The sequence below is a fragment of the Phaenicophaeus curvirostris genome, unplaced genomic scaffold, assembly GCF_032191515.1.
Source record: "Phaenicophaeus curvirostris isolate KB17595 unplaced genomic scaffold, BPBGC_Pcur_1.0 scaffold_59, whole genome shotgun sequence".
Taxonomy (NCBI): domain Eukaryota; kingdom Metazoa; phylum Chordata; class Aves; order Cuculiformes; family Cuculidae; genus Phaenicophaeus; species Phaenicophaeus curvirostris.
The window spans coordinates 244,476-269,216 of record NW_027206681.1 but is presented as its reverse complement, the minus strand read 5'-3'; the positions used below and the strand labels follow the sequence as shown (position 1 = coordinate 269,216).

The 24,741-nt window shown below is 53.9% G+C and overlaps 1 protein-coding gene across 3 annotated transcripts in view; it reads left to right on the top strand.

Annotated features, from left to right (window-relative positions):
- The first annotated feature begins 5,224 nt into the window (after positions 1 to 5,224).
- Positions 5,225 to 24,741, top strand: part of ARAP1 (ArfGAP with RhoGAP domain, ankyrin repeat and PH domain 1) — a 51,295-nt gene continuing 31,778 nt past the window's right edge. Inside the window, exons 1-10 of one of the 3 annotated variants that reach the window (XM_069881676.1) lie at positions 5,225 to 5,513; positions 12,078 to 13,169; positions 14,404 to 14,501; positions 15,154 to 15,218; positions 17,264 to 17,343; positions 20,377 to 20,499; positions 22,550 to 22,619; positions 23,087 to 23,207; positions 23,340 to 23,539; positions 24,290 to 24,396. In XM_069881676.1, the coding sequence (XP_069737777.1) occupies positions 12,142 to 13,169; positions 14,404 to 14,501; positions 15,154 to 15,218; positions 17,264 to 17,343; positions 20,377 to 20,499; positions 22,550 to 22,619; positions 23,087 to 23,207; positions 23,340 to 23,539; positions 24,290 to 24,396 (1,892 nt within the window). In that variant the 5' untranslated portion in view covers positions 5,225 to 5,513; positions 12,078 to 12,141. Of the gene's footprint in view, positions 5,514 to 12,077; positions 13,170 to 14,403; positions 14,502 to 15,153; positions 15,219 to 17,257; positions 17,344 to 20,376; positions 20,500 to 22,549; positions 22,620 to 23,086; positions 23,208 to 23,339; positions 23,540 to 24,289; positions 24,397 to 24,741 lie in introns of all 3 variants that reach the window. The other 2 variants (XM_069881677.1, XM_069881675.1) reach the window with 2 other exon arrangements.

Sequence of the window (24,741 nt, the reverse complement as noted above, 5' to 3'; positions counted from 1 at the left end):
CCCAGTATAACCCAGCTCAATCCCAGTATATCCCAGCTCCGTCCCAGTATAACCCAGCTCCGTCCCAGTATAACCCAGCTCAGTCCCAGTCCATCCCAGCTCCGTCCCAGTATAACCCAGCTCCGTCCCAGTATATCCCAGCTCCGTCCCAGTATAACCCAGCTCCGTCCCAGTATAACCCAGCTCAGTCCCAGTCCATCCCAGCTCCGTCCCAGTATAACCCAGCTCCGTCCCAGTATAACCCAGCTCAGTCCCAGTATAACCCAGCTCAGTCCCAGTCCATCCCAGCTCCGTCCCAGTATATCCCAGCTCCGTCCCAGTATAACCCAGCTCCGTCCCAGTCCATCCCAGCTCAGTCCCAGTATAACCCAGCTCAATCCCAGTATAACCCAGCTCAGTCCCAGTATAACCCAGCTCAATCCCAGTATAACCCAGCTCCGTCCCAGTATATCCCAGCTCCGTCCCAGTATAACCCAGCTCCGTCCCAGTATAACCCAGCTCAGTCCCAGTCCATCCCAGCTCCGTCCCAGTATAACCCAGCTCCGTCCCAGTCCATCCCAGCTCCGTCCCAGTATAACCCAGCTCCGTCCCAGTATATCCCAGCTCAGTCCCAGTATAACCCAGCTCAGTCCCAGTATATCCCAGCTCAGTCCCAGTATAACCCAGCTCCGTCCCAGTATATCCCAGCTCCGTCCCAGTATAACCCAGCTCCGTCCCAGTATATCCCAGCTCAGTCCCAGTATAACCCAGCTCAATCCCAGTATAACCCAGCTCCGTCCCAGTATATCCCAGCTCCGTCCCAGTATAACCCAGCTCCGTCCCAGTCCATCCCAGCTCAGTCCCAGTATAACCCAGCTCAATCCCAGTATAACCCAGCTCCGTCCCAGTATATCCCAGCTCCGTCCCAGTATAACCCAGCTCCGTCCCAGTATAACCCAGCTCAGTCCCAGTCCATCCCAGCTCCGTCCCAGTATAACCCAGCTCCGTCCCAGTATAACCCAGCTCAGTCCCAGTATAACCCAGCTCCGTCCCAGTCCATCCCAGCTCAGTCCCAGTATATCCCAGCTCCGTCCCAGTATATCCCAGCTCAGTCCCAGTATATCCCAGCTCAGTCCCAGTATAACCCAGCTCAGTCCCAGTCCATCCCAGCTCAGTCCCAGTATATCCCAGCTCCGTCCCAGTATATCCCAGCTCAGTCCCAGTATAACCCAGCTCAGTCCCAGTATAACCCAGCTCCGTCCCAGTATAACCCAGCTCAGTCCCAGTCCATCCCAGCTCAGTCCCAGTATAACCCAGCTCCGTCCCAGTATAACCCAGCTCCGTCCCAGTATAACCCAGCTCAGTCCCAGTCCATCCCAGCTCAGTCCCAGTATAACCCAGCTCCGTCCCAGTATAACCCAGCTCCGTCCCAGTCCATCCCAGCTCCGTCCCAGTCTGAACTGGTCCCGCGGGGGTCAATCCCTCCGTGTCCCCCCCCGTCGCTGCCCCAGTTCCCGTCCAACCGGCTCCCTCGGGGCCTCGAGCCAAAATTCCCGGGACCGAGGCCAAGATTCCAGCCCCGAGCAGCCCAGCTTCCTCCTCCTCTTCCTCCTCCTCCTCTTCCTCCTCCTCCTCTTCCTCCTCCTCTTCCTCCTCTTCGTCATCTTCCTCCTCGTCTTCATCTTCCTCCTCGTCCTCCTCTTCCTCCTCTTTCTCCTCCTCCTCCTCCTCTTCCTCCTCTTCCTTCTCCTTCTCCTCCTTGTCCTCATCTTCCTCCTCCTCCTCTTCCTCATCTTCCTCTTCCTCCTCCTCCTCCTCCTTGTCCTCATCTTCCTCCTCTTCCTCTTCCTCCTCCTCCTCCTCCTCCTCTTCCTCCTCCTCCTCCTGATCTTCCTCCTCTTCCTCCTCCTTCTCCTCCTCCTCATCGTCATCCTCATCTTCCTCTTCCACCTCATCCTCTTCCTCCTTCTCCTTGTTCTCATCTTCCTCCTTCTCCTCCTCCTCCTCCTTCTCCTCCTCATCTTCCTCTTCCTCATCCTCTTCCTCCTCCTCCTCTTCCTCCCCCTCCTCCTCCTCTTCCTCCTCCTCCTCCTTCTCCTCCTCCTCATCTTCCTCTTCCTCATCCTCTTCCTCCTCCTCCTGTTCCTCCTCCTCTTCCACCTCATCCTCTTCCTCCTTCTCCTCCTCCTCCTCTTCCTCCTCCGTCTCCTCTTCCTCCTCCGTCTCCTCTTCCTCCTCCTCTTCCTCTTCCACGGGATCCCTGGAAGCGGGACTCGTGCCGATGGTGTCGCCAGGATCCTGAGTGATATTTGAGTGATTAATAGCGATTTTTGGTTATTAATAGCCATATTTGGGTTATTAATAGCGATTTTGGGGTGATCAATATCGATTTTTGAGTGATTAATAGCGATATTTGAGTGATTAATAGCGATTTTTGGGTGATCAATAGCGATTTTTGGTGATTAATATCCATATTTGAGTGATTAATAGCGATATTTGGGTTATTAATAGCGATTTTGGGATATTAATAGCGATTTTTGCGTGGTTAATAGCAATTTTTCGGTTATTAATATCGATATTTGAGTGATTAATAGCGATTTCTCATTATTAATAGCGATTTTGGGGTGATTAATAGTGATATTTGCTTATTTATAGTGATTTTGGCGTGATTAATATCGATTTTTGGTTATTAATAGCGATATTTGAGTGATTAATAGCGAGTTTTGGTTCCTAGTAGTGATATTTGAGTGATTAATAGCGATTTTCGCTTAATAATAGCGATTTTGGGGTGATTAAGAGTGATTTTTGGTTATTAATAGCCATATTTGGGTTATTAATAGGGATTTGTCGTTATTAATAGCGATTTGGGGGTGATTAATAGTGTTTTTTGGTTATTTATAGCGATTTTGGGTTGATTAATAGCGATTTTTGGTTATTAATATCGATATCTGAGTGATTAATAGTGATATTTGTGTGATTAATAGCGATTTTTGGTTATTAATAGCGATTTTGGGGTGATTAAGAGCGATTTTTCGTTATTAATAGCGATATTTGGGTGATTAAGAACGATTTTTGGTTACTAATAGGGATATTTGAGTGATTAATAGCGATTTTTGGTTATTAGTAGCGATTTTTGGGTTATTAATAGCGATTTTTCGTTACCAATAGTGATATTTGGGTGATAAATAGCGATTTTTGGTTATTAATAGCGATTTTTGCATGATAAATAGCGATTTTTGGTTATTAATAGCCATATTTGAGTGATTAATAGCGATTTTCGTTTATGAATAGCGATATTTGGGTTATTAATAGCAATTTTTCGTTACTAATAGCGATTTTTGCATGATTATTAGCGATTTTTGGTTATTAATAGACATATTTGGGTTATTAATAGCGATTTGTCGTTGTTATTAGCGATTTGGGGGTGATTAATAGTGATTTTTGGTTATTTATAGCGATTTTGGGCTGATTAATATCGATTTTTGGTTATTAATAGCGATATTTGAGTGATTCATAGCAATTTTTGGTTATTAGTAGCGTTATTTGAGTGATTAATCGCGATTTTTAGTTATTAGTAGTGTTATTTGAGTGATTAATAGCCATTTTTGGTTATTAATAGCGATATTTGGGTGATTAATAGCAAGGTTTTGGTTATTAATAGCGATTTGGGGGTGATTAATAGCGATTTTTGGTTATTAAAAGAGATATTTGGTCTATTCATCACGATATTGGGGTCATTTACAGAGATATTTAATTATTAATAGAGATATTTGACTATTAATAGCGATATTTGGTCTATTTATCACGATCTTAGTGCCATTTCTAGACATATTTCATTATTAATCGCCATATTTTGTTATTGATATCAATATTTTTTCTATTAATCCCAATATTGGGGTCATTTATTGACACATTTAATTATTAATCGCGATATTTTGTTATTAACATCAATATTTTTTCTATTAAACCCAATATTGAGGTCATTTAGTGACATATTTCATTATTAGTCACGATATTTCATTATTAATATCAATATTTTGTTATTAACATCAATATTTTTCTATTAATCACTATATTAGTGCCATTTATAGACATATTTAATTATTAATCACGATATTTTGTTATTAACATCAATATATTTTCTATTAATCCCAATATTGGGGTCATTTATTGACATATTTAATTATTAATCACGATATTTTATTATTAATATCAGTATTTTGTCTATTAATCCCAATATTGAGGTCATTTATTGACATATTTCATTATTAATCGCGATATTTCATTATTAATATCAATATTTTGTTATTAACATCAACATTTTGTCTATTTATCGCGATATTAGTGCCATTTCTAGACAAACTTAATTATTAATCGCGATATTTCGTTATTAATATCAATATTTTTTCTATTAATCCCAATATTGGGGTCATTTATTGACACATTTAATTATTAATCGCGATATTTTGTTATTAATATCAATATTTTTCTATTAATCACGATATTAGTGCCATTTATAGACATATTTAATTATTAATCACGATATTTTGCTATTAACATCAATATTTTTTCTATTAATCCCAATATTGAGGTCATTTATTGACACATTTAATTATTAATCACGATATTTTATTATTAATATCAATATTTTGTCTATTAATCACGATCTTAGTGCCACTTATTGACATATTTAATTATTAATCACGATATTTTGTTATTAATATCAATATTTTGTCTATTAATCCCAATATTGGGGTCATTTATTGACATATTTCATTATTAATTGCAATATTTCGTTATTAATATCAATATTTTGTCTATTAATCCCAATATTGGGGTCATTTATTGACACATTTAATTATTAATCACGATATTTTGTTATTAACATCAATATTTTTTCTATTAATCCCAATATTGGGGTCATTTATTGACATATTTAATTATTAATCACGATATTTTATTATTAATATCAATATTTTGTCTATTAATCACGATCTTAGTGCCACTTATTGACATATTTAGTTATTAATCGTGATTTTTCCTATTAATTAAATTAATATTTTTCCTATTAATTGCGATATTAGTGCCAATTATCAACACATTTAATTATCAATCGCGCTCTTTAATTATTAATCCTGCTAATTTCTCTCTTTCCCCGTGGGGGTCGGATCCTCCTCTCCGGCCCCGCCCCCCCCCCCCCCCCCCCCCCCCCCCAATTCTGCTGACTCAGCAAAAATTTTCAACCCTCTTCCTGGTTTCCGTGATTTTTTTTTTTTTTAAATTTTCGCGTTTCCTGCTCGGCTGAAAAAAAAAAAAACCAAAAAAACCACAAACTAAAAGAAAAACTGAAAGGGACTTTGAGTTCTTCGACCTTCCCGGCTGGAGGAGGATCTCGAGAAGCTTCGTTTCCTCCTCCCTCGGAGCTTTTCGGGGTCGTTTCTGAGGATTTTGGGGTCGTTTCTCGGAATTTCGGGGCCGTTTCTCGGAATTTTGGGTCCGTTTGGACGTCGGACGAGACGTTTCCGATTCTCGGGGTGAGTCGGGGCCCGGGGCTGGTGGGGACGTGGGATGGGAGGTTCCTGGCCCGGGAGACATCCAGACACTCCCCGTTTCCAATCTGGTGGCCGCAAATGAGCTCCTGGTAGCCACAACTCCTCATCCTTCAATCCTTGGTCTCCTCAAGGTTCTCCGGGGCCACCAACCCCGTTTCTCCTCCTGGGATCCAAGCTGGTGGAGATGTGGCCACCACCCAAGAGCCACTTAACTTCTTTCCCTTTCCCATCTGGTGGCCACAAATGAGCTTCTGGTAGCCACAACTCCCCATCCTTCAATCCTTGGTCTCCTCAAGGTTCTCCGGGGCCACCAACCCCGTTTCTCCTCACAGGATCCAAGCTGGTGGAGATGTGGCCACCACCCAACCTCTCCCTGTTTCCGCTCTGGTGGCCACAACTCAGCTCCTGGTAGCCACAACTCCTCATCCTTCAATCCTTGGTCTCCTCAAGGTCCTCCGGGGCCACCAACCCCGTTTCTCCTCACAGAATCCAAGCTGGTGGAGATGTGGCCACCACCCAAGAGCCACTTAACTTCTTTCCCTTTCCCATCTGGTGGCCGCAAATGAGCTCCTGGTAGCCACAACTCCCCATCCTTCAATCCTTGGTCTCCTTAAGGTTCTCCAGGGCCACCAACCCCGTTTCTCCTCCTGGGATCCAAGGTGGTGGAGATGTGGCCACCACCCAACCTCTCCCTGTTTCCGCTCTGGTGGCCACAACTCGGGTCCTGGTAGCCACAACTCCTCATCCTTCAATCCTTGGTCTCCTCAAGGTCCTCCGGGGCCACCAACCCCGTTTCTCCTCACAGGATCCAAGCTGGTGGAGATGTGGCCACCACCCGATCGCTCCCTGTTTCTACTCTGCTGGCCACAAATTGGATTCTGGTAGCCACAGCTCAGCTCCTGGTGGCCCCAGCTCCCCCCCCCCCCCCCCATTTGCTGGTCCTCTCTCCATTTTTGGTGGCCACCAGCCCTCTTCCTCCCCCACCGGGCGCCTCATCCGGGCCTGGTGGCCCCTGGCTTCCTCTGGTGGCCACTGCGGTTGCCCCGGTTCCGTTGTCCACCCCCCCACCCCCGCCCCGGGGCTTCGTGGTGGCCACACGGAGCTGCGAGAAGGTGCCAGTGGCCACCAGGCTGGAAGGAAAGAGCCTGAGGTGGCCACGGGCTCCTGGGCTACTGACCTGCTGCTGGTGGCCACCAGCTCGGGAGGAAAGAGCCTTGAGGTGGCCACAGGTGCTGGGTGCCTGATGGGCTCCTGGGAGGCTTGATGGGCTCCTGGGCTACTGATCTTCTGCTGGTGGCCACCAGGCTGGTCACCTCCAGCTCCTCCAGCTCCTCCAGCTCCTCCAGCTCCTCCATCCCTGGTCTCCTCCAGCTCCTCCAGCTCCTCCAGCTCCTCCATCCCTGGTCTCCTCCAGCTCCTCCAGCTCCTCCAGCTCCTCCATCCCTGGTCTCCTCCAGCTCCTCCAGCTCCTCCAGCTCCTCCATCCCTGGTCTCCTCCAGCTCCTCCAGCTCCTCCAGCTCCTCCATCCCTGGTCACCTCCAGCTCCTCCAGCTCCTCCAGCTCCTCCATCCCTGGTCTCCTCCAGCTCCTCCATCTCCTCCAGCTCCTCCATCCCTGGTCTCCTCCAGCTCCTCCATCCCCTCCAGCTCCTCCATCCCTGGTCTCCTCCAGCTCCTCCATCCCCTCCAGCTCCTCCATCCCTGGTCTCCTCCAGCTCCTCCATCCCTGGTCTCCTCCAGCTCCTCCATCCCCTCCAGCTCCTCCATCCCTGGTCTCCTCCAGCTCCTCCATCTCCTCCAGCTCCTCCATCCCCTCCAGCTCCTCCATCCCTGGTCTCCTCCAGCTCCTCCATCTCCTCCAGCTCCTCCATCCCCTCCAGCTCCTCCATCCCTGGTCTCCTCCATCCCTGGTCTCCTCCAGCTTCTCCATCCCCTCCATCCCTGGTCTCCTCCAGCTCCTCCAGCTTCTCCATCTCTGGTCACCTCCATCTCCTCCATCTCCTCCAGCTCCTCCATCCCTGGTCACCTGCAGCTCCTCCATCCCCATCATGAGAAGATCAAGGAGAACACAATCCTTGGATGGGGCTGGTGGGTCTCACCCTGATGTGCTTGGTGGCCCTGGTGGCCTCATGGAATCATTAAGGCTGGAGAAGACCTCCAAGATCTTCCAATCCAACCATCAGGACAATCCTAGACCATGTCCTGAAGCCCCACAGCCACCCACACGTTCTTTGAACCCTCCAGGGATAGAGACGCCACCCCAGGTCCCTCAGCTGCTCCCACAACCCTCGTTCTCCAGCTCCTCAAGGTTCTTCTTGACCTGAGGGACCCAGAATGGACCCCAGGTCCCTCAGCTGCTCCCACAACCCTCATTCTCCAGCTCCTTCTCCAGCTTCTGGATGTTCTGCAGCTCCTCAAGGTTCTTCTTGCCCTGAAGGTCCCTCAGCTGCTCCCATAACCTCCTTCTCCAGCCCCTTCCCAGCTCCTCAAGGTTCTTCTTGCCCTGAAGGCCCCTCAGCTGCTCCCACACCCTCCTTCTCCAGCTCCTCAAGGTTCTTCTTGCCCTGAAGGCCCCTCAGCTGCTCCCACAACCTCCTTCTCCAGCTCCTCAAGGTTCTTCTTGCCCTGAAGGCCCCTCAGCTGCTCCCACAACCTCCTCCTCCAGGCCCTCAAGGTTCTTCTTGCCCTGAAGGCCCCTCAGCTGCTCCCACAACCTCCTTCTCCAGCTCCTCAAGGTTCTTCTTGCCCTGAAGGCCCCTCAGCTGCTCCCACAACCTTGTTCTCCAGCCCCTTCCCAGCCCCGTTCCCTTCTCCAGACGTTTTCCAGCCCCTCAAGGTTCTTCTTGACCCGAAGGACCCAGAACTGACCCCAGGACTCGAGCTGTGGCCTCCCCAGGAGGACAATCCCCCCCCTGCTCCTGGTGTCCCCCCCCAGTCCTGGCCCCTCGTGACGCAACTTCTAAGCCTCTTACGAAACCTCCTCGTGGAGTCACCTAATCCCGGCCAGGAACGCGCCGGGGGAGCCCGAGGAGGAGGAGGAGATCAGAGGGGTGAGTGATTGTCCCCTCTGCTCCGCTCTGGTGGGACCAAACCTGGATCCTGTGTCCAGCTCTGGAGCCCTCGGCACAGGGAGGACACGGAGCTGCTGGAGCGAGGCCGGAGGAGGCCCCGGAGATGATGGGAGGGCTGGAGAACCTCCTGGAGGCCAGGCTGGAGAGTTGGGGGTGTCCATCCTGGAGAAGAGAAGGCTCCAGGGAGACCTTGGAGCAGCTTCCAGCAGGGAAAGGGGCTCCAGGGAAGCTTCTGCTGGATCAGGAGAGCAGGGATGGGGTGAGAGGAACCATTTGGAGCTTCCAGAGGGGAGATGGAGGAAGCTTTGGCCCCATCAGCGCTTCCCAGGCCTGGTTGTCATCTGCTCCGTGGTCTCCATCGCTCTTCTCCAGCCCTGGTCCCCATCCCTGGTCTCCAACTCTGATCTCCATCCCCTTCTCCATCCCTGTCTCCATCCCTGGTCTCCATCCCTGTCTCCATCCCTGATCTCCATCCCTGGTCTCCACCCCTGATCTCCATCCCTGATCTCCATCCCTGATCTCCATCCCTGTCTCCATCCCTGTCTCCATCCCTGTCTCCATCCCTGTCTCCATCCCTGGTCTCCATCCCTGGTCTCCATCCCTGTCTCCATCCCTGTCTCCATCCCTGTCTCCATCCCTGTCTCCATCCCTGGTCTCCATCCCTGTCTCCATCCCTGGTCTCCATCCCTGATCTCCATCCTTGTCTCCATCCCTGGTCTCCATCCCTGTCTCCATCCCTGATCCCCATCCCTGTCTCCATCCCTGTCTCCATCCCTGTCTCCATCCCTGTCTCCATCCCTGATCTCCATCCCTGATCTCCATCCCTGTCTCCATCCCTGGTCTCCATCCCTGTCTCCATCCCTGTCTCCAACCCTGATCTCCATCCCTGTCTCCATCCCTGGTCTCCATCCCTGTCTCCATCCCTGTCTCCATCCCTGTCTCCATCCCTGTCTCCATCCCTGATCTCCATCCCTGTCTCCATCCCTGTCTCCATCCCTGATCTCCATCCCTGGTCTCCATCCCTGTCTCCATCCCTGTCTCCATCCCTGTCTCCATCCCTGTCTCCATCCCTGATCTCCATCCCTGATCTCCATCCCTGTCTCCATCCCTGGTCTCCATCCCTGTCTCCATCCCTGTCTCCATCCCTGGTCTCCATCCCTGTCTCCATCCCTGTCTCCATCCCTGTCTCCATCCCTGTCTCCATCCCTGATCTCCATCCCTGATCTCCATCCCTGTCTCCATCCCTGTCTCCATCCCTGTCTCCATCCCTGTCTCCATCCCTGTCTCCATCCCTGATCTCCATCCCTGTCTCCATCCCTGTCTCCATCCCTGATCTCCATCCCTGGTCTCCATCCCTGTCTCCATCCCTGTCTCCATCCCTGTCTCCATCCCTGTCTCCATCCCTGATCTCCATCCCTGATCTCCATCCCTGTCTCCATCCCTGGTCTCCATCCCTGTCTCCATCCCTGTCTCCATCCCTGATCTCCATCCCTGTCTCCATCCCTGTCTCCATCCCTGTCTCCATCCCTGATCTCCATCCCTGTCTCCATCCCTGTCTCCATCCCTGTCTCCATCCCTGATCTCCATCCCTGATCTCCATCCCTGTCTCCATCCCTGGTCTCCATCCCTGTCTCCATCCCTGTCTCCATCCCTGTCTCCATCCCTGATCCCCATCCCTGTCTCCATCCCTGTCTCCATCCCTGATCTCCATCCCTGTCTCCATCCCTGTCTCCATCCCTGATCTCCATCCCTGATCTCCATCCCTGTCCCCATCCCTGATCTCCATCCCTGATCTCCATCCCTGATCTCCATCCCTGTCTCCATCCCTGTCTCCATCCCTGATCTCCGTGGTGGCCTCGCCTCCTCCTCTCAAACCTCCTTGAGGTCCTCCTGACCCTCCACCTTCTCCCCCATGAACTCCTGGGGGCTGGAGATGGACCCACCCCACCCCAGGTTTGGTGCCCGGAGGTTCCTCCTGGGAACAGGGACACGTGGGGACACGAATCTTGTGACCCTGAGGTCACCCGGAGCCACCACCGCGGGATTTTTAGTCCTGGATGGGGCTGGGTTGACGGAGACGGGAGGAGCCTCCACCTCGAGACCCCTCGAGGTTGTGGTGCCCAGAGAAGAGGTGGATGCTCCATCCCTGGAGGGGCTGGAGGCCACGTGGGATGGAGCTTGGAGCTCCTGATCCAATAGGAGGTGTCTCCATGGAGCTGGATGGGCTTGGAGGAACCTTCCAACTCAACCCATTCCCTGATTCCATGACCTTTGAGGTTCCACCCCACCCCATTCCATGATTCCATGATCTTTAAGGTTCCTTCCAACCCATTCCATGATTCCATGACCTTTGAGGTCCCTTCCACCCCAACCCATTCCATGATTCCATGGTCTTTGAGGTTCCATCCCACCCCATCCCATGATTCCATGATCTTTGAGGTCCCTTCCACCCCAACCCATTCCCTGATTCCATGGTCTTTGAGGTCCCTTCCAACCCATTCCATGTTGCTTTGATTCCATGACCTTTAAGGTCCCTTCCAACCCATCCCATGATTCCATGACCTTCGAGGTCCCATCCCACCCCATCCCATGCCTCCATGACCTCTGAGGTCCCTCCCTACCCCCTGACCCCCCTCAACCCTTCCTTGGAGGCCCCGTCGGCTCCTCCCGGCTCGGCCGAGACTCAGATGAGCCTCAATCCTTCTCGTTGCTCTCTCGGAGCAGAAGCTGCTGGAGCTGCTGAAACCACAACCACGTCCGGAGGGCTCGGAGCTTCCTGAGTCACCGCGACGGTGACTCTGACGAGTGGACCTCGTGACCCGAGTTATTTACGGCTCCCGGAAGCCTCCCGGCTCCTCTCACCGGAGCTAAAAATGCCTCCAGTGACCTCCGAAAGCAGCTTGAAGGTCACCGGGGTTGGTCTCCAGCTCCTCTTCCTCCCGCTCGGGGCTCGGAATGTGGAGCTGGGAGGTGGGATGGGGGCTCCACCACCCCCAGGGGGTCCCACCACCTCGTGTCCGTCCCTGAACCCCAGCGGAGGGGGCTCTGAGGGGATCTGGAGGGGCTTGGAGGTCCCTTCCAACCCGTTCCTTGATTCCTTGGTCTTTGAGGTCCCTTACAACCCAACCCATTCCATGATTCCATGATCTTTGAGGTCCCTCCAACCCAACCCATTCCCTGATTCCATGACCTTTAAGGTCCTTTTCAACCCATTCCATGTGTCCAAGATCTTCGAGCTCCTTTATGGTCTTTGAGGTCCCTTCCAACCCAACCCATTCCATGATTCCATGACCTTTGAGGTCCCTTCCAACCCATTCCATGAGTCCAAGATCTTCGAGGTCCCTTCAACCCAACCCATTCCATGATTCCATGATCTTCGAGGTCCCTTCCAACCCAACCCATTCCATGGATCACGGCTCCTGCTCTCCACCCGAGGTCCCGGGCTGCTCCTCACCCTGTTCCTCTCCATCTCCAGCTCCCGATGCCGTCCTGACCCTCCCCGGCTCCAGGAGATGCTCTGAACCTCCTCGGGTGCCTCCATGGAGGACTCGGACTCGTTGCCGGTGGCCTCGTGGCTCGCCGCCCTCCACCTGGACCAGTACGTGGAGACCTTCCAGGAGCACCAGCTCTGGTCGCTGTGGGACTGTCGGGTCCTCACAGACGAGGCCCTGACCCACCTCGGGGTCCTCCTGCCCGGCCACCGTCGCCGCATCCTCCTGGGCCTCCAAAAAGCCTTCTCGGAAGCCACCACGGAGACCCCCAAACCTTCTCCTCGGCCTCCTCCTCCTCCTCGCAGACCCGTCCCCCTCAAGCGTCACGTTTTCCGGGGTTCCACCTCACCCCGGGAGCCCTCGGAGCTTCCCCCGGGGGCCCTGGAGATGGACCAGGACCTCCCCACCACCCCTGTCCCCCCACCCGTCCCCCCCCGCCTGGGCTGGAGACCCCCGGTCAGGTTCTCCTCGTCTCCAAACACCTCGGGGACAACCCCTGGAGCCCTTGAGGTGCCACCTGGAGCTCTTGAGGTGCCACCTGGACCCTTTGAGATGCCACCTCGATCCCTTGAGATGCCACCTGGACCCTTCGAGATGCCACCACCTGGACCCCTTGAGGTGCCACCACCTGAAGCTCTTGAGGTGCCACCATCTAGAACCCTTGAGGTGCCACCTGGACCCCTTGAGGTGCCACCTGGACCCTTTGAGATGCCACCTCGATCCCTTGAGATGCCACCTGGACCCTTCGAGATGCCACCTGGAGCCCTTGAGGTGCCACCTAGACCCCTTGAGATGCCACCTGGAGCCCTTGAGGTGCCACCTAGACCCCTTGAGATGCCACCTGGAGCCCTTGAGATGCCACCTGGACCCCTTGAGATGCCACCTGGAGCCCTTCAGATGCCACCTGGACCCCTTGAGATGCCACCAGAACCCCTTGAGGTGCCACCTGGACCCCTTGAGGTGCCACCTCGTGTTGAGAAGCCGGAGAGCAGGACGAGGCCTCCGCTGCCGGCCAAGAGGCACCAGGTGGTAGCCAAGGTCCCCCCGGTGCCCCCCAGGGCCCCGACCCGCGGCAGGTGAGGAAATGGGGGTGGGGGAGGAGATCTGGGGGGACACCAGGTCCTCATGGGGGTGTGGCCACTGATTTGATGCTTGTGACCAATAATTTGATGGTTTTGGCCACTGATTTGATGCTTGTGGCCACCTATTTGATGCCAACGGCCACAATTTGATGCTTGTGGCCACCAATTTCATGATTTTGACCACTGATTTGATGCTTGTGGCCACTGATTTGATGCTAATAGCCACAATTTGATGCTCATGGCCACCAATGTGATGCTCGTGGCCACCAATTTGATGCTCGTGGCCACTGATTTGATGCTCGTGGCCACTAATTTGATGCTTGTGGCCACTAATTTGATGCTCGTGGCCACCGATTTGATGCTTGTGGCCACTAATTTGATGCCAACGGCCACAATTTGATGCTTGTGGCCACTGATTTGATGCTAATAGCCACAATTTCATGCTCGTGGCCACCGATTTGATGCTCGTGGCCACCAATTTGATGCTCGTGGCCACCGATTTGATGCTTGTGACCAATAATTTGATGGTTTTGGCCACCAATTTGATGCTTGTGGCCACCTATTTGATGCCAACGGCCACGATTTGATGCTCGTGACCACCAATTTCATGATTTTGGCCACCGATTTGATGCTTGTGGCCACCGATTTGATGCTTGTGGCCACTGATTTGATGCTAATGGCCACAATTTGATGCTCATGGCCACCAATGTGATGCTCGTGGCCACCAATTTGATGCTTGCGGCCACCAATTTGATGCTTGTGGCCACCAATTTGATGCCAATGGCCACAATTTGATGCTTGTGGCCACTAATTTGATGCTCGTGGCCACCAATTTGATGCCAACGGCCACAATTTGATGCTTGTGGCCACTAATTTGATGCTAATAGCCACAATTTGATGCTCATGGCCACCGATTTGATGCTCGTGGCCACTGATTTGATACTCATGGCCACCAATTTGATGCTCGTGGCCACCGATTTGATGCTTGTGACCAATAATTTGATGGTTTTGGCCACAAATTTGATGGTTTTGGCCACCGATTTGATGGGTTTGGCCACCAATTTGATGCTCGTGGCCACAATTTGATGCTTTTGGCCACCAGTTTGATGCTTTTGGCCAAGATTTAGGGTCTGGGAAGGATCCAGAGGTTCCTCCTCGACCCTGGAGAAGCTTTGGGGGGTGGGAAGGCTCCTCAAGACCTGACGGGGATTCCTCCCCTCTCTTGCAGCTCCAGGGCCACCGAGGAGGTTCTGGTCCCTGCAAGAGGGTCCCCAGCGTCCCCCGATGCTCTCAGGAAGCCACCAGAGAAGGTCAAGCCGGAGTTTGGTGAGTAGGAGGCCTCGTCCCCATCTCCTGCTCCTCATCATCATCTCCTGCTCCTCATCATCATCTCCTGCTCTTCATCATCATCTCCATCTCCTCGTCCCCATCTCCATCTCCTCGTCCCCATCTCCATCTCCTCGTCCCCATCTCCATCTCCTCGTCCCCATCTCCATCTCCTTGTCCCCATCTCCTGTTCCAGGATTTGAGGAGGAGGCTCCTCCAGCTTCTCTGTAGGGTCTGGAAGAAGCTCTTGGAGATGTTCTCTCCCTGTCTCCTCTCTTGGTTCAACCTTCTGTGGGTCATGGGGGAGGAGGATCCGGTTCCTCATCTGGTTCTTCAGGTTCTTCAGCTCCTGAGCTCCTCCCTCATCAGGATTGAAGGGGCGGGAAGTCCTCCTGGGATTCCCCTGGATCTCCAGGCCTGGTGGCTCCAACTCCTTTCCCAGGAGGCTCTGGAATTGCCTCCAGCAGGACTTTCTTCTTCTCCAACCCCTTTTTCCAAGCTCCAAATTATCTCACCGACTCCAAAACTTGCGGGAAGATCTTCTGGGTCCTTCTTGTTGGGTCTCGGTGGTTCCAGGTCCCCATCTTCTCATGGATTGGGTGGTGAGACCTCTCCAAGACCCTTCCCGACGTCTTCTCTCTGGGTTTTCCAGATGATTCCGACTACGAGGACTCGGCCCAGCAGGAGGACGTAGCCGGGGAGGAGATGCTGGACGAGGTGGGTCCCACTACGGGGGTTTCCGAGAGACGGGGTGGAGATTCCCCAAGGGAGAAGCTTTGGAGATTTCAGGGAGGGTTGGAGGAGCTGGAGGAGGGTCCCTGACCCTCCAGGAACCCACCAGGTGGCTTCTCTGAAGGCTACATTGAGGCTACGACCCAGGGGAAAGAACTGGAGGGGCTTCCAGGTCCCTTCCAACTCAAACCTCTCCATGATTCCATGATTTGATGGTTCCTCTGGGGACTGGAACCATCACCAGACCCCGGAGCTCCTGGAGGTTCTCCCTGTTCTCCTGGGAAGAGGGTGATCGGGAGAGCTGAGGAGGATCTGGAGGGGCTGGAGAACCAGGAGAGGCCCCGGAGCTCCTGGAATTGCTAGAGGTTCCTCCTGGGAAGAGGGTGATGGGAAGGGATGAGGAGGATCTGGAGGGGTTGGAGCTCCGGGAGAGGCCCCGGAGCTCCTGGAATTGCTGGAGGTTCCTCCTGGGAAGAGGGTGATGGGGAGAGCTGAGGAGGATCTGGAGGGGTTGGAGTTCCAGGAGAGGCCCCAGAGCTCCTGGAATTGCTGGAGGTTCCTCCTGGGAAGAGGGTGATGGAAAGAGATGAGGAGGATCTGGAGGGGCTGGAGAACCAGGAGAGGCCCCGGAGCTCCTGGAATTGCTGGAGGTTCCTCCTGGGAAGAGGGTGATGGAAAGAGATGAGGAGGATCTGGAGGGGCTGGAGAACCAGGAGAGGCCCCGGAGCTCCTGGAATTGCTGGAGGTTCCTCCTGGGAAGAGGGTGATGGGGAGGGATGAGGAGAATCTGGAGGGGTTGGAGCTCCTGGAATTGTTGGAGGTTCCTCCTGGGAAGAGGGTGATGGGAAGAGATGAGGAGGATCTGGAGGGGCTGGAGAACCAGGAGAGGCCCCAGAGCTCCTGGAATTGCTGGAGGTTCCTTCTGGGAAGAGGGTGATGGGAAGAGCTGAGGAGGATCTGGAGGGGTTGGAGCTGCAGGAGAGGCCCCGGAGCTCCTGGAATTGCTGGAGGTTCCTCCTGGGAAGAGGGTGATGGAAAGAGATGAGGAGGATCTGGAGGGGCTGGAGAACCAGGAGAGGCCCCGGAGCTCCTGGAATTGCTGGAGGTTCCTCCTGGGAAGAGGGTGATGGGGAGGGATGAGGAGAATCTGGAGGGGTTGGAGCTCCTGGAATTGTTGGAGGTTCCTCCTGGGAAGAGGGTGATGGGAAGAGATGAGGAGGATCTGGAGGGGCTGGAGAACCAGGAGAGGCCCCAGAGCTCCTGGAATTGCTGGAGGTTCCTTCTGGGAAGAGGGTGATGGGAAGAGCTGAGGAGGATCTGGAGGGGTTGGAGCTGCAGGAGAGGCCCCGGAGCTCCTGGAATTGCTGGAGGTTCCTCCTGGGAAGAGGGTGATGGAAAGAGATGAGGAGGATCTGGAGGGGCTGGAGAACCAGGAGAGGCCCCGGAGCTCCTGGAATTGCTGGAGGTTCCTCCTGGGAAGAGGGTGATGGAAAGAGATGAGGAGGATCTGGAGGGGCTGGAGAACCAGGAGAGGCCCCGGAGCTCCTGGAATTGCTGGAGGTTCCTCCTGGGAAGAGGGTGATGGGGAGGGATGAGGAGAATCTGGAGGGGTTGGAGCTCCTGGAATTGCTGGAGGTTCCTCCTGGGAAGAGGGTGATGGGAAGGGATGAGGAGGATCTGGAAGGGTTGGAGCTCCTGGAATTGCTGGAGGTTCCTCCTGGGAAGAGGGTGATGGGAAGAGCTGAGGAGGATCTGGAGGGGTTGGAGCTCCTGGAATTGCTGGAGGTTCCTCCTGGGAAGAGGGTGATGGGAAGAGCTGAGGAGGATCTGGAGGGGTTGGAGCTCCTGGAATTGCTGGAGGTTCCTCCTGGGAAGAGGGTGATGGGAAGAGATGAGGAGGATCTGGAGGGGCTGGAGCTCCTGGAATTGCTGGAGGTTCCTCCTGGGAAGAGGGTGATGGGGAGAGCTGAGGAGGATCTGGAGGGGTTGGAGCTCCTGGAGTTCCTGGAGGTCCTTCCCGGCAGGAGCAGTGTCCGAGGGCCTCGCGGCTCAACAGCCTCGTCAGTGACAACGAGACCAGCGACGACCAGTCCGACCCCACCCTCCACCAGTACGAGCACTGGGGGAACTGGGATCGCTGGGATCTCTGGGATCACTGGGTTAACTGGGATCACGGGGACCATCGGGGTCACTGGGATCGCTGGCACCACTGGGGTAACTGGGATGGCTGGGATCATGGGGGTCGCTGGGATAACTGGGATGACTGGGGTCACTGGGATAACTGGGGTCACTGGGATAACTGGGGTCACTGGGATAACTGGGGTCACTGGGCTTGCTGGGGACACTGGGATCACGGGGACCATTGGGACCACTGGGATAACTGGGATTGCTGGGATCATGGGGGTCACTGGGGTAACTGGGATTGCTGGGGTAACTGGGACCACTGAGGTCACTGGGATCATTGGGCTTGCTGGGGAAACTGGGATCACTGGGATCACTGGGATCACAGGGACCATTTGGACCACTGGGATAACTGGGACCACTGGGATCATGGGGACCATTGGGACAACTGGGGTCACTGGGGAAACTGGGATTGCTGGGATCATGGGGGTCACCGGGGTAATTGGCATAACTGGGATGACTGGGATCACTGGGCTTGCTGGGGAAACTGGGATCACTGGGATCACGGGGACCATCGGGGTCACTGGGATTGCTGAGACCACTGGGATAACTGGGATTGCTGGGATCATGGGGGTGACTGGGGTAACTGGGATTGCTGGGGTAACTGGGATCTCTGGGGTAACTGGGGTAACTGGGATCGCTGGGGTAACTGGGGAAACTGGGATGACTGGGGTCACTGGGATAAATGGGTTCCCTGGGCTTGCTGGTGAGACTGGGATCACTGGGATCACGGGGACCATTGGGGTCACTGGGATAACTGGGACCACTGGGATAACTGGGATCATGGGGGTCACTGGGATAACTGGGATAACTGGGCTCCCTGGCATCAATGGAACCACTGAGCTGGCTGGGATCACTGGGATAACTGGGACCACTGGGATCACGGGGACCATTGGGACAACTGGGGTCACTGGGGAAACTGGGACAACTGGGGTCACGGGGATCACTGGGCTTGCTGGGGAAACTGGGATCACGGGGACCATTGGGACCACTGGGGTCACTGGGACCACTGGGATAACTGGGATTGCTGGGATCATGGGGGTCACTTGGGTAACTGGGATCACTGGGGTAACTGGGACCACTGGGATCATGGGGACCACTGAGACAACTGGGGTCACTGGGACAACTGGGATCACGGGGATGACTGGGATCACTGGGACCACTGGGATCCCTGGGATTGCTGGGATCACTGGGCTAACTGGGGAAACTGGGATAACTGGGGTCCCTGGGCTTGCTGGGGGAACTGGGATCACAGGGATCACAGGGACCATTGGGACAACTGGGATGACTGGGATGACTCGGCTTGCTGGGGAAACTGGGATCACTGGGATCACGGGGACCATTGGGACAACTAGGGTCACTGGGGAAACTGGGGTCACTGGGCTCGCTGGGGTCGCTGGGATAACTGGGAACACTGGGATAACTGGGGTCACTGGGCTTGCTGGGGAGACTGGGATCACTGGGATCACGGGGACCATTGGGACCATTGGGATCACTGGGATGACTGGGATAACTGGGCTCCCTGGCATCAATGGAACCGCTGAGCTTGCTGGGATAACTGGGATAACTGGGATAACTGGGATCACGGGAACCATTGGGACAACTGGGGTCACTGGGATAACTGGGATCACTGGGATCACTGGGATCACTGGGCTTGCTGGGGAGACTGGGATCACTGGGACCACTGGGATAACTGGGACCTCTGGGATAACTGGGATTGCTGGGATCGCTGGGGTCACTGGGTTAACTGGGGAAACTGGGATGACTGAGGTCACTGGGATAGCTGGGGTCACTGGGATCACTGGGATAACTGGGATCACTGGGAAGGGGTAAAGTAGGAATTGGAGGTGGGAAACCAGGAATTCAAGGTGGAAAATCAGGATTTCGAGGTGGAAAAAGGGGCAAGAGCAGGATTTGAGGGGGAAAAGCAGGAATTAGAGGTGGGAAAAGGAGGAATTAGAGGGGGAAAACTGGGAAAGCGCAGGAACTGGAAGTGGAAAAGCAGGAATTGGAGGGGAAAAGGGGGAAAGAGCAGGAACTGGAGATGGAAAAGCAGGAATTAGAGGGGAAAAAAGGGGAAAGAGGAAGATTCGAGGGGAAAAGCAGGAATTAGAGGTGGAAAAAGGAGAGAGAACAGGAATTTGAGGCAAAAAAAGTAGGAATTGGAGGTCAAAAGGGGGGAAGTAGAGGTGGAAAAGGAGGAATTAGAGGGGAAAAGGGGGGAAAGAGCAGGATTTGAGGGGGAAAGCAGGATTCGAGGTGGAAAAGAAGGAATGTGAGGTGGAAAAGCAGGAATTGGAGGTGGAAAACAGGGATAGAGCAGGAATTGGAGGAGGAAGAGCAGGAATTAGAGGTGGAAAAGGGGGAAAAGCAGGAATTGGAGGTGGAAAAGCAGGAATTGGAGGTGGAAAAGGGGGATAGAGCAGGAATTAGAGGTGGAAAAGCAGGAAATAGAGGGGGAAAGAGCAGGATTGGAGGGGGAAAATCAGGATTTAGAGGTGGAAAAAGGGGAAAGAGCAGGATTTGAGGGGGATAAGCAGGAATTGGAGGTGGAAATGGGGTAAAGAGCAGGAATTGGAGGTGGAAAAGCAGGAAGTAGAGGTGGAAAAGGAGGATTGAGCAGGAACTAGGGGTGGAAAAGCAGAAATTAGAGTTGGAAAAGGGGGAAAGAGCAGGATTTGTGGGGGAAAAGCAGAAATTAAAGGTGGAAAAAGGAGGAATAGCAGGAACTAGAGGTGGAAAAGCAGGAATTAGAGGGGGAGAAAGGGGGAAGAGCAGGAATTTGAGGCAGAAAAGTAGGAACTGGAGGTGGAAAAGCAGGAATTAGAGGTGGAAAAAAGGGGAAAGAGCAGGGATCGAAGGCAGAAAACGGGGTCAGAGCTCTGGAGCAGCATCTCTGGTGCCTCGGGGAAGGGCACGGGGACCCTGTCCCCCCCTAACCACCCCCCCACCCCGTGACCAGCTCCCTCTGCTCCAGCCCCAGCGGTGGCAGCTCCGGAGTCCTCGGCATGGAGGGGGCCCCCCCCGTCCCCCCGCTGTCCCCGACCCTCCGAGCGGGGTGGCTGGACAAGACCCCCCCGCAGGGGTGAGTCAACCCCCTTTATTCCCCCCCAAATTCATGATTTCCCCCTTTTTCCTCCTCTCATTCCTGCTTTTCCACCTCTAATTCCTGCTTTTCCACCTCTAATTCCTGCTCCTCCCCCCGTTTCTCCCTCTAATTCCTGCTCTTTCCCCATTTCCCTCTCTAATTCCTGCTCTTTCCCAATTTTCCACCTCTAATTCCTGCACTTTTCCCCTTTTTCCACCTCTAATTCCTGCTTTTCAACCTCTAGATCCTCCCATTCCTCCTTTTTCCATCTCTAATCCTGCTTTTCCCCTCTATTTCCTGCTCTTTCCCCTTTTTCCACCTCTAATTCCTGCTTTTCCCCCTCTAATTCCTGCTCTTCCCCCTTTTTCCCCTTCTCATTCCTGCTTTTCCATCTCAAATTTCTGCTTTTCCACCTCTAACTCCTGCTCCCTCCCCCTTTTTTCCACCTCTAACTCCTGCTCTTTCCCTTTTTTCCACCTCTAATTCCTGCTCTTTCCCACTTTCCATCTCTAATTCCAGCTTTTCCACCTCTAATTCCTGCTCTTTCCCCCTTTTCCACCTCTAGTTCCTGCTCTTCCCCTCTTTTCCCCCTCTACTTCCTAGTCTTCCCCCCTTTTCCACCTCTAAATCCTCCCCTTCCTCCTTTTCCCCGTAATTCCTCCTTTTCCCCTCTAATTCCTCCTCTCCCTCCTTTTCCCTGCTCTCATTCCATCTCTTTCCCTTTTTCCCACCTCTATTTCCATCTCTTCCCCCTTTTCCTACCCCTAATTCTTGCTTTTCCACCTCTACTTCCTTCTCTTCCCCTTTCTTCCACCTCTATTTCCTACTTCCCCCCTCCAATTCCTTCTTTTCACCTCTAAATCCTCCTCTCCACCCTTTTCCCACTCCAATTCCTGCTTTTCCCCCTCCAATTCCTGCTTTTCCCCCTCTACTTCCTTCTCTCCCCCCTTTTCCCCCTCCAATTCCTGCTTCCCCCCTCTATTTCCTTCTTCTCTGCCTCTAAATCCTCCTCTCCACCCTTTTCCCCCTCCAATTCCTGCTTTTCCCCTCTATTTCCTTCTTTACCCCCTCCAATTCCTTCTTTTCACCTCTAAATCCTCCTCTCCACCCTTTTCCCCTTCCAATTCCTGCTTTTCCCCCTCCAATTCCTGCTTTTCCCCCTCTACTTCCTTCTCTCCCCCCTTTCCCCCCTCCAATTCCTGCTTCCCCCCTCTATTTCCTTCTTTTCTACCTCTAAATCCTCCTCTCCACCCTTTTCCCCCTCCAATTCCTTCTTTTCCACCTCTACTTCCTTCTCTTCCCTTTTCTTCCACCTCTATTTCCTACTTCCCCACTCCAATTCCTTCTTTTCACCTCTAAATCCTCCTCTCCACCCTTTTCCCCCTCCAATTCCTGCTTTTCCCCCTCCACTTCCTCCTCCGACCCCCTGGGAGGCGGATGGGGACCCTCTTGCCCTGAGAGGTGGGAGACGCCCCAGCCCTGGACATCCTGAAGGACACGTGGGATGGGACTTGGAGAACCCCAAGACCACGTTGGATGGAGCTTGGACCTCCTGACCCCTCACCCATGGATCTAGATGGGCTTTGAGGTCCTTCCACCCCAACCCATCCCAGGATTCCATCGTCTTTGAGGTCCCTTCCAACCCATCCCATGATTCCATGATCTTTGAGGTCCCTCCAACCCAACCCATCCCATGATTCCATGATCTCTGAGATCCTTCCACCCCAACCCATCCCATGATTCCATCATCTTTGAGGTCCCTCCAACCCAACCCATTCCATGATTCCATGATCTCTGAGGTCCTTCCAACCCATCCCATGATTCCATGACCTTTGAGGTGGAGGATCTCAAGCTCTCGGATCAGAGAGGGCTTCGAGGAGCCACCTCCCCTTTCCCATCACCACGATTTAATCAGAGCCTGGAGCGAGAGGTCCCCATCGTTGTCCTCAGAGGTTCTGCAGGACCCACCCCAGATGTTCTGAGGACCCACTCTCTGCTCCATGAGGAGGTCTCAGCTGCTTGAGCTCCTCTTCTCCTCCTTCCCCAGGTCCTACATCTACCAGAAGCGGTGGGTGAAGCTCGATGCCGACTATCTCCGCTACTTCGACAGCGAGAAAGTGAGTGAAGGAGCTGAGGGACAGGAGATCCGGGGCAGGAACCTTCTCCTGGCTGGGTGGGGGAGGTCCTGGACCTCATTGCCCCGAGCGGAGGTGGCTTCTCCATCCCTGGAGAAGCTCCAGGCCTGGTTGGATGGTTCTTGGAGCTCCTGATCCGGTGGGAGGTGCCCACGTCTATGGATCTAGGTGGGCTTGGAGGTCCTTCCATGGTTCCATGACTGGAGAAGGTGGATCTGGGCTGAAAAGGTGGTGGAGAAGGTGGGTTTGGGCTGAGAAGGTGGTGGAGAAGTTGACCCCACGTCCCTCTAGGAGCTGGAGTGGTGGAGGCTGGGGAGATGCCACCACCAGGCTTTGGGGTGGGATGCTCGGCCCTTCCGAGCACGTTGAGTTTCTCCTCATCCCGATGCCCGAGGTGGCCTCCATCCCACCTGGAGGTGACCTCTGGGCTTGTCCCCAACCTTCTCCAGGACGCCTACTCCAAGCGCTTCATCCCCGTCGCCTCCATCTCCCGCGTCTCCATCGTTGGGGACCAGAAGTTCGAGGTCGTCACCCACAACCGCAACTTCGTCTTCCGGGCCGAGAGCGACGGTGAGTCCGGAAGGTCCACGGGGACCTCAGCTTCTCCTCCCGTGCTCCGAGGGAGGAGGCCTAGAGGCTCCCAACCCAGGAGGCCCCCAAACCCTCGGTAGATCCCAACCGGCGTCTTCTCCGACCCCTCAGCCGAGAGGAACGAGTGGACACGGGCCCTGCAGCAGATCGTGGAGGAGAAGAAGGTCAAAGCGCCAGAAAGGACCTCGACCTCCTCCACCGGGGCCACCGAGGCGGAGGCCAAGAGCGGCTTCTTGGAGCTCAGAGGCTTCAAGCACAAGCTCTTCGTGGTGGTGGCCGGGGACAAGGTTTTCCTCTACAAGAACGCGGAGGTGGGTGTGTGGAGGGGACCCAGAGGTCACCTCAGGTGGAGCCCAATGGGACCTCAAGGTGGAGCCCAATGGGACCTGGAGGTGGAGCCCAATGGGACCTGGAGGTGGAGCCCAATGGGACCTGGAGGTGGAGCCCAATGGGACCTGGAGGTGGAGCCCAGTGGGATCTGGAGGTGGAACCCAATGGGACCTGGAGGTGGAGCCCAATGGGATCTGGAGGTGGAACCCAATGGGACCTGGAGGTGGAGCCCAATGGGATCTCGAGGTGGAGCCCAATGGGATCTCGAGGTGGAGCCCAATGAGATCTCAAGGTGGACCCTGATGTCATCTCGAGGGTGACCCTGATGTCATTTTGAAGTGGATCTTGATGTAGTTTCAAGGTGGGACCTAATTCCATCTCGAGGTGGACCCTGATGTCATTTTGAGTTTGACCCCAATGAGATTTTGAGGTGGACCCCAATGTCCTCTCGAGGTGGACCCTGAAGTTTTTTTGAGATGGACCCCGATGTAGTTTTTTGGTGGACCCCAATGTCACTTTGAGGTGAACCCCAATGAGATCTCGAGGTGGATCCCAATGTCACCTCAAGGTTGACCCCATCGAGATCTCAACGTGGACCCCGATGTCGTCTCAAGGTTGACCCTGAGGTCTCGACCCCAACGCTGCAGCCCCCCCACCCCTCCCCCAATACCTTCTCCCCGGCTCCTAGTCTCGGGGTCCCCCAGGATTGTCTTCTCCTCGCTCTCCCCCAGGAGCACGGGCTGGGCATCGGCATCACCTCCATCCAGATGAACGTGGGGAACGTCAAGGAGGTCGAGCGCAGGGGCTTCGATCTCACCACCCCCCACAGGATCTTCAGGTGGGTCCAGAGCTTCTCTTCCAACCCAACCCACCCCATGATGGTTGATTTGATGCTCCTAGAGGTCCCTCCAACCCAACCAACTCCATGAGGGTTGGTTTGATGCTCTTAGAGGTCCCTCCAAACCAACCAACTCCATTAGGGTTGGATTTGATGATCCTAGAGGTCCCTCCAACCCGACCAACTCCATGAGGGTTGATTTGATGCTCTCAGAGGTCCCTTCAACCCAAGAAACTCCATGATAGTTGGATTTGATGATCCTAGAGGCCCCTCCAACCCAACCAACACCATGAGGGTTGGATTTGAAGATCCTAGAGGTCCCTCCAACCCAACCCACCCCACAAT